Here is a 10,000-nt window from a genome sequence, read left to right on the forward strand (position 1 = left end):
CTTGTCTTTCATGTACCTACTTCTGCAAATCTTCTAATAAAGTTTTCAATCAATCAAACAGACAGCGATTGAATGTACCGTAACTGCTCTTTTGGGGAATTATTATTAAATTAATAGGGTTCTTTTATAGGGCGTTTAGCGCCATTCTAACTCCGATGCTTCTGGGAAGTAAATGGATATAAATGGAACAGTGGGATCTCCGGAATGTCAGGATGGCTTTAGTTTGTAATGGAGCGCACGCGGGCCTTACGTGGGCCTTGCACGAGTAGAACACTGAGCGCATGCTAATGGGAAACGCAGACGCGGAACCGGGGGAACGCGGCTGAACGACAGCGCTACGAGTCAACAAAAACGTGATTGTAGTTTGTGTGAGAGAGTGCTGTTTATACCGACCCGATATAGCATTGTCCCTACTGTTTGTGTGTGTGCGTGTGTGTGTGTGTGTGTGTGTGTTTATGTTTGTACGTGTGTGTGTGTTTCAGTCCTTCATTGTAACTATTAGCCCCCCTCTCCCACTGTGTCCACTGGGAGGACCATAGTGGGAGTGTTAATCACAGACGTGATTAGTACTCCTGTGTGAGATCCTGCAGGGTGTGTAGGTGGTTAGAGGGCTGTGTGAGATGCTGCAGGGTGTGTAGGTGGTTAGAGGGCTGTGTGTGAGGTCCTGCAGGGTGTGTAGGTGGTTAGAGGGCTGTGTGAGGTCCTGCAGGGTGTGTAGGTGGTTAGAGGGCTGTGTGAGGTCCTGCAGGGTGTGTAGGTGGTTAGAGGGCGGTGTGAGGTCCTGCAGGGTGTGTAGGTGGTTACAGGGCTGTGTGAGAGGTCCTGCAGGGTGTGTAGGTGGTTAGAGGGCTGTGTGAGGTCCTGCAGGGTGTGTAGGTGGTTACAGGGCTGTGTGAGGTGCTGCAGGGGTGTGTAGGTGGTTACAGGGCGGTGTGAGGTCCTGCAGGGTGTGTAGGTGGTTACAGGGCTGTGTGAGGTCCTGCAGGGTGTGTAGGTGGTTAGAGGGCTGTGTGAGGTCCTGCAGGGTGTGTAGGTGGTTAGAGGGCTGTGTGAGATGCTGCAGGGTGTGTAGGCGGTTAGAGGGCTGTGTGAGGTCCTGCAGGGTGTGTAGGTGGTTAGAGGGCTGTGTGTGGTGCTGCAGGGTGTGTAGGTGGTCAGAGGGCTGTGTGAGGTCCTGCAGGGTGTGTAGGTGGTTAGAGGGCTGTGTGAGAGATCCTGCAGGGTGTGTAGGTGGTTAGAGGGCTGTGTGAGGTCCTGCAGGGTGTGTAGGTGGTTAGAGGGCTGTGTGAGGTCCTGCAGGGTGTGTAGGTGGTTAGAGGGCTGTGTGAGGTGCTGCAGGGTGTGTAGGTGGTTAGAGGGCTGTGTGAGGTCCTGCAGGGTGTGTAGGTGGTTAGAGGGCTGTGTGAGATGCTGCAGGGTGTGTAGGTGGTTAGAGGGCTGTGTGAGGTCCTGCAGGGTGTGTAGGTGGTTAGAGGGCTGTGTGAGGTCCTGCGGGGTGTGTAGGTGGTTAGTACTCCTGTGTGAGGTCCTGCAGGGTGTGTAGGTGGTTAGAGGGCTGTGTGAGATCCTGCGGGGGGTGTAGGTGGTTAGAGGGCTTCCTTCCTGATTCCTTCCTGGAACACATCAAGCTCTGCTGCCTGCCTGCCTGTCTGCTAGCCTGTCTGCCTGCTAGCCTGTCTGCCATCTCTCCCACCTGCCTGTCTGCCTGCCTATTTGCCTGTCTGCCTGTCTGCTAGCCAGTCTGCCTGCCTGCCTGTCTTCATGTCTGCCTGCTAGCCTGTCTGTCTGCCTGCCTGCCTGTCTTCATGCCTGCCTGCCTGTCTGCCTGCCAGCCTGTCTGCCAGCCTGTTTGCCTGCCAGCCTGTCTGTCTGTTCTGTTGGTCTGCCTGTCTGTTTGTCTGCCTCCGTCTGTTAGTGTGAAAGAGACATCAGACTCCATCTCGAGCAGCTAACAGTGACATTTAGGAACTGTCACTGTCACCCCCCCCCCCCCCCCCTCTCTCTCTCTCTCTCTCTCTCTCTCTCTCTCTCTCCCTCTCTCTCTCTCTCTCTCTCTCTCTCTCTCCCTCTCTCTCTCTCTCTCTCTCTCTCTCTCTCCAGTGCAGAGTTGATCTTGTTCCTAAACGACTGGACCATTACTGTGTTCTAATCTGACAGGAGTCGTGACTCCTGGGGGTCCAGGACAGGCCAGTGGTCCGTGTTGGTCTAACCTGGCTAGAAAGAGCTTTAAGAGGCTTACTACACTCCTGGGATGCCTCTGTTTACTGACAGTGCATGCTGTAACATCAGATCAATACCAGACGGAATGCTAGCAGGCTAGGAGGCTAACATTCAGGGAAATCAGGAGGGCCAGAGAGGAGATGATTATGTTTACAACCAATATACATAACATATAGCCTATCAATAGTCGTAAATGTTTAGGTTACTGAATACAGGGTGGTATGGTGGTATGTCATAGCCTCACCAGCGGCTGTTGAAAACGAGCTAAAATCAGAATTCATCATTCTTGAATGTACTGTTTTTGACATCATGTCTTGTGCATTGCTTAGGGTTGTATAATACAATACCCCGTTTACCGCGGTGTTAGCAGTATGTTTACATCCATAGCGGATCATTATTTATTAGACTCTAAAGCTGCACATGGACTTGTAATAACTCTAACTGACAAAGCAATCGTCTCTTTAATCCTCACCCGAGAGGGCTTTGTTCAATGAAACCGGGGCGACACCGCTCGCCCCTGTGTGAAGAAACCTATTAAAATCTCACAGCGAACGCAGATACGGCGCGCAACATCCATTTAGCCACGCCTGATCCTCTCCTCTCCCCTCTGGCCAGACTGAATCTATCTCCCCCCGCAGGGAATTACCTCGTATTTACTTTATCTGATATTCTGAGGATTAAGTCTCTGTGTTGGTGTGTGTGTGTGTGTGTGTGTGTTAAGACTCCCCTAGCACTCTGGAAACATTTTTCTCTAAATTGACAATTTCCTCCACCCCCAAGATGTCTTCCATTGCAAAGAGAGAGAGAGACAAAGAGAGAGAATCGGAAACGGTGGGACGTCCGATCGGAGCGGCGAGATGACGCGTCACGTGACGTGATTCGACATAACGGGGGGGGGGGTAGCGGTCTCGTCGGAGGACGCGCGTGTCATTTAGGGCAGACAACCGTGGACGTCTTTGTGTTCGGACATCGTCCGTGTCTGTTTGACACTGTCAATCTGTTTCGGAGGAGTGAGTGAGGATTGACTGGGTCTGTGTGTGTGTGTGTGTGTGTGTGTGTGTGTGTGTGTGTGTGTGTGTGTGTGTGTGTGCGTGCGTGTGTGTGATTTCAGATAATGGGATGTTGATGCACACCGCGATGGGAGATGATGGGAGCGTTTTTCCCGCTGTGTTTTGCAGCAGGCCGGGAGGCTAGGCTGAGGGAACAGTGTTCAACAACAACGCAGGGGGAAAGTGGACGTGAATCATCGCTTGATCGTTCTCTAGATGGCTCCCATTACCTCCTATTATCTCCGACTGGCTGCCTAAAAGCACATTTTAACACAACAGTGAAACAGACCCAACTCGCACAGAGCTGATATATTCAGACCTGCGTCACATATGGTAAATGGTAAATGGACTGCACTTATATAGCCTTTTTTGCTGCTCCAAAGCTGCTCCAAAGCGCTTTACAACAGCCTCTCATTCACCCATTCACACACCAATGGTGTGTGCAAGGCGCATATAGGTACGTATATATGTTGTGTCCTTTCGAATACTTGGTAAAATAGAACAAAGGCAATCGTCCCAAAGGCCAAGTCGAGTGCAGCATACTGATTTGGCAGTCTTCGAACGTGGTCTGAATATACCGCGTCTGATCACGTATAAGTGCGTATACTTTGTGTGCTTTTCAAAGTGATCAAAGTCCACAGAGGGGTTGGGGTTGGGGAGCCCTGGGGGGAACGAGAGGCGAGTGTTGTTGTTTCTGGGGTGGTTTGGCTCAGGCCCATGGAGACAGGAAGAGACAGCTGAGGAGGAAGGCAGGTGAGACACCTAGAGACAGGAAGGCATGGCGACACACCTGCTTGTGCTAGACTCACTTCTGACACCACACACGCACGCACGCACACACACACACACGCACATGCACGCACACACACATGCACACACACACACACACACGCACGCACACACCACACACACACACACACACACATGCACACACACACACACACACACACACACACGCACATGCACGCACACACCACACACACACACACACACACACACACACACACATACACACACACACACACACACACACACACACACACACACAGACATAGACACATGCACACACACAAGCACAGACACACACACACACACACAAGTAGACACACACACACACACACACACACAGGTCACAACTGTATGTAGCACAACCCCTGTCAGGGTTGAACACACTGACACGGAGACAGAACGAGTGTGACGTGTGTATTGAGGTGGTAGTATGGTGACACGTTGTGACCGTGTGAGATGTGACGTGTGTGTCGTGGTGGTGGTAGTGTAACGACACATTGTGACAGTGTAGACTAGAGTGTGACGTGTGTGTCGTGGTGGTAGTGTGGTGACATGTGGTGGTGGTAGTGTGTGCTGGTGTGGAACCAAGAGAGTGACCGATAGATGGCGTCCGGTGGGCACCTTTGCTGGGAGATGTGTGAACAGACTAAACCATCTTTAAACCATCTTAAAACCTAGCATTTATAAGGCTTGGTTTGGTGGTTTAGAATACTGTAGTGGCTCAAATAAAGTATGTTTGATCAGTCGGAAGAATTGAAACACAGACAGGCAATCTGTGTATATTCTTCCCGCAGGTTTTGAATACGGAACGTTTTCCTTTAGCCTGTTTTTTCCTCGAACAGAAACTCATCACAGAAACTCATCACAGAAACTCATCCTCTCTCCCCTTAAACGAGAGAGCGCTCACGAGGAGACAAAACACGAATCGGTGACAAGAAAGGCACGAAAAACATCAGTCACACTCCTGAGATAATGGCTGGTTAAGAGGAAAACAGAACACTGTAACATCCACTTCAGCCACACGTCAACGGGCTAACACTTCAGCGCACACAACGATCTCTCATTTCAATTAAGAAAAGAAAAAAAAACTCAAGAAAGAAAGCAAAAAAAAAAAGGCACAGTGAGAATCAATTATAAAACACCAGATATCCCACTCTCCCACCTCCCTCCCTCCCTCCCTTCCCTCCCTCAGCCCTGAACGACTGGTAGGCATGCACTTAGGGGGGGGGGGGGGGTGTTAGGAGGAGGAGGGGGATTAGGGGAGGAGGGTGGATTAAGAGGGAGGGTGGATTTAGGAGGGACGGAGGGGGGGGAGGATTAGGAGGAGGGGGGATTAAGGAGGGTGGGGGGGGGTTAAGTGAGGGGACATAGACAAGCACACACCTTCGGTGTGGGAGACAGGCAAAGAGATCTCCATGCAAGCGGCGGACTGGGCCTTGCGGAAGGGTGGTCGGCCGGGCCCTCTGCGGGTCAGCCTGGGACCCTCCGGGACCCCCGGGATGCGAGGTTTTCCCGCCAACACGGAGCAGGGCTGGGAGGTGGGGCTAGTGCAATGTCCATTGACATGATCTGCAACAACGGCAAAAGCATTAGCAAAAGACCTCGGGAGAGAAGAAGAAGAAGAGAAGGGGGAATAAAAGGTGGGGGAGAGGGGTTTGGGGAGGTGTGTCTGTGTGGGTCTAGGGTTGGGAGGTTGTTGAGGGAAAGTAGTGAGAGGAAGAGGAAGAAAGAGAGAGAGAGGGAGAGAGGAGGAAGAGAGAGATGCAGGGAGAGAGAGAGAGTGAGAGAGAGAGGGAGAAAGATTGAGAGTGAGATTGAGAGAGAGAGAGTGTGTGTGTGTGTGTGTGTGTGTGAGAGAGAGAGAGAGAGAGAGAGAGAGAGAGTGTGTGAGAGTGTGTGTGTGTGTGAGAGAGAGAGAGAGTGAGAGAGAGAGAGAGTCTTAACACAGGGAGCAGCATCATTCAATGGGTGCCAAGACATAGAACTACTGATGAAAGAATAGAGAACCAGGTGAGTATTGGGTAGGATCAGGCTTTGAACATGAGTTGTTCATCCTCACAGTGATTCTCTCCCCGAGACGTACTACTCTAGCTGCATCAAACTTTGTTTTTACTTTTTGAGAGACGCCAATTAAATTCAGGGATTCAATATTTGACCAGCAGAGCCAAAGACCAGACCAGACCAATGTCAGGGGAAGTGGAGCTGAACTTGAAAATAAATATTAAAGCAATGAGAGACATTACTACGTACTGCGGGTTCCAGTCTTAATCAATATTAGAACACAACTGGTTGCACTTCAGTGCAGTGTCTGAAACAGCATACTGCTATATGCCTCTCAGGAGGGAAGATGCTTTTCACGGTGAATGCACACTGAGTGTGTGTGTGTGTGTGTGTGTGTGTGTGTGTGTGTGTTCACAGTACTGTGTATGTTTGTGGGTGTCAGTAGCCTATTCTGTATGTGAGTGTGTGTGTGTCGGAGTGTTGCCTACTTGTGTGTGTGCATGTTTGCCAGTACACCAATTATATATTCTGATCATAATTCTATATGTTAATGAGCTAGGAAGAAAACCCAAACTGATTCTGTTGTGTTGTCTTGGCTCTCTCTCTCTTTCTCTCTTTCTCTCTTTCTCTCTCTCTCTCTCTCTCTCTCTCTCTCTCTCTCTCTCTCTCTCTCTCTCTCTCTCTCTCTCTCTCTCTCTCTCTCTCTCTCTTCCTTTCTCTCCACAGTTTCATCAGCCATAGAAAAAAAAACCTGTGCTGCCAAGAGAGCCATAATTAAGCCGCTGATGACGTCCATGCAAGAGACAGAGAGAGAGAGAGCGAGAGAGCGAGAGCAAGAGACAGAGAGAGAGAGAGCGAGAGAGCGAGAGAGAGAGCGAGAGAGAGAGAGAGAGCGAGAGAGAGCGAGAGATTGAGAGAGAGACAGAGCGAGACAGAGAGAGAGAGAGAGAGAAAGAGAGCAAAGAGCGAGAGCTCACTCAACTCTTGCTCTCATTTCTTGTCAGTCGTGTTTAGGCCTTTCTTTGACTGACACCTCCCACAGAGACTCTGCCTGTTTCAAAGGAAAATATCCAAATCATTTAGTCTGGGACAGGGGAGGCCTGCTGGGAGCTTCTTAACATTGAGGACTGTAATTATTCATGCTGGTCTCTTTCTCTTTCTCTTTCCCTTTCTCTTTCCCTCTCTCTCTCTCTTTCCCTCTCTCTCTCTCTCTCTCTCTCTCTCTCTCTCTCTCTCTCTCTCTCTCTCTCTCTCTCATATATAATATAATTATTCCTGATGGTGGTTGGCATAGAGGTAACTACCGATTCTGATACTGGACAGGCTCCTGCAATTCCCTGTGTTTTGGCTCCCTGAGTCATAGTGTGAATGAATACAGAGTTCCAAAGTCCAAATCCCCTTGTTTTTGGGTGGTTTCATTAATGCAAAACGTGCGTGATTCGGTTTTCAAAGTGAGGATGAACAAGTCGGGGGGGTGACACAGAGTCCGCGTGCGTCTCTCTCAAACCCGGTTTCACAGCAGGCTGCACCAGGGCAATACTGGGCTTGACGCCATTTTGTGTCTTGTGACTTAGGGGGGGTTTGGCATTACGGAGTTTGGATCTGAAAGGGAGGAAATCAGTCCTGCCCTGGTGCAGTCTGATGAAAACTGGTCCACGTCAGGGAATAGGTCACTGTACCCCCCACCCTCACACACACACACACACACACACACACACACACACACACTCACGCACTCACGCACTCACGCACACACACACACACACACACTCACGCACTCACGCACTCACGCACACACACACACACACACACACAAACTCTCTCTCCACAAATAATTAAATCCCAAGGAACACTCCCACTGCGTTGCGACCAGCAGGTGTACAGTTTCCTCTTAATGACAGACAGCTGCTGAGATCTAATTATAGACATCAGTATGCTAATAGACTAAATAGGACTGTTATTAAACATAGACTTTCTCTGCATTTGATTATCTCATGCTGATTACCAAGGTCATACAAGATGGAACCTTTTTTCGATGATGGATAGTATGAGTAACTAGTGGGTGATTATTTGTCTGTCTGTCTGTCTGTCTGTCTGTCTATCTATCTGCATATCTATCTGCATATCTGTCTGTATATGAATGAATGAATGAATGAATGAATGAATGGTCTTTATTGTCATTAATACAGTACAGGTACCATACAACGAAATTTTGGAGTATATCTGTCTGTCTATCTATCTGCATATCTGTCTGTATATCTATCTGCATATCTGTCTGTATATCTATCTGTATATCTATCTGTATATCTATCTGCATATCTGTCTGTATATCTATCTGTATATCTATCTGCATATCTATCTGTATATCTATCTGCATATCTATCTGTATATCTGTCTGTATATCTATTTGTCTGTCTATCTCTTAACAATGGGATCACTCTCTCTCTTTGTTGTTTTATTCACTCTGATCATCCCTACTATCTTCCAATCAAGTACAGGGTTACAATGTTTACAAAAGCATCTTTCAAACCTGTCAAAGAAAAGTAGTCATTATTTCACACAAGTTATAGGCGTCATTTGCACATTTGTGTTGATGAGTTAAAGAGGCAGGTTGTTAATCCAGAGAGGGTGTAGGTGAGACACAGCAGAAGCATGGCAGAGAGGAAACCTGTGACAACGAGGTGTTAAACGGGTTAGAGATGTGCTGAGAAAGAGCGTTGTGTCATTGGAGGAAATGCAGAATGGTCCAGTCACAATGGAGTAAAGACCGTTTGAGGAACGGAAAAATGGTCCAATCACGATGGAGTAAGGCTGTTTAGAGGTACAGTAGAGAATGGTCCAATCACAGTAGAGAAAGGCTGTTTGGCGAAAAGAGAATGATCCAATCACAATGGAGCAAGGCTTGTATAGAGACAGAGGATGGTCCAATCGCGACAGAGCGAGTTTAGAGATAGACCTCTTTACCATATTATGGCCATGAGGTACGAATCACCTTTGGAAACACTTGCAAAATGTACGATAAACAAAAATGCTCACGAATAAATCAAAATACGTAGAAGTCAAAGAACAACGAACACAAGGGGCCGAGGCAAGTGGGAGAAGTGAGTGATAAGAAAAATACTTTGATTGATTGATTGTATGAAGAAAAAACTGCGTTGAGAGTGATGACAAGTAAAGGGAAACAAACGTAAAATCAAATGTTTGCCAATAACAGGACAAAAAGAGGAGGAAAGTAAATGAAATCAAATGAAAAGAAGGAGTGGAAACTGCTGGCTTTCGCCTACCGTACCAAGATCAGTCTTAAGATCTGTTGGCAGACTTAACTTTCTGCCCGGTCCCTTTACTGAAACGAAAGAAATAGGAAAGAAAGGAGCAGTTAATCTTTTCCAAACTAAAAATTAAAAAACAAAAACAAACCAAAAAGTGGAACAAAAAAAATATATCAAAGCCAAACAATGCAGAAACCAAAAGAACAAACAAGCAAGAAACAAACCAACTGAAATATTTGGGTATTTTTTTGGAACAGAACATGCATAAGTGTGCCAGTCGCACAGGCCAGGCAGATGCAGAGGAGGCCTTTCCCATCTCATGCTCCATGGAATCCCCAGGCCAGCGTTCCCATATATACCAGATCCGGATTACATTTTTTATTTAAGCTTTATGTAACCAGGAAAAATCTCATTGAGATTAAAAAATCTATTTTCAAGAGCGTCCTGCATGGCCAAGACAGGAAGCCGCACAATTAACAGGGTTGCAGACATAAAAACAGCATATAACAATTAACAATGAAAATAGAGAATAAATGGAAGAATCATAACATATCAAGACTAAAGACACTGAGTGAAACCAGGAACCCCATTGGTACTACTGACAGGGCTCTTTTTTGAAAGGCCCATTGGACATATTCTCACAAAACTATTCCTAAAGACGATCAAAGTGTC

At 47.7% G+C, this 10,000-nt stretch overlaps 1 protein-coding gene across 1 annotated transcript in view; it reads right to left on the reverse strand.

The window, feature by feature from the left end:
• The window catches only part of stxbp5l (syntaxin binding protein 5L), a gene marked incomplete at both ends in the record, with an annotated part of 156,459 nt that overhangs the window by 11,603 nt on the left and 134,856 nt on the right, over positions 1–10,000 (reverse strand). The window contains 2 exons of the mRNA XM_080535581.1: positions 5,442–5,627; positions 9,349–9,402. Of these exons, the coding sequence (XP_080391707.1) occupies positions 5,442–5,627; positions 9,349–9,402 (240 nt within the window). The remainder of the gene's footprint in view (positions 1–5,441; positions 5,628–9,348; positions 9,403–10,000) is intronic.

Source organism: Nansenia antarctica, assembly GCF_963989245.1.
Source record: "Nansenia antarctica genome assembly, chromosome: 7".
NCBI lineage: Eukaryota > Metazoa > Chordata > Actinopteri > Argentiniformes > Microstomatidae > Nansenia > Nansenia antarctica.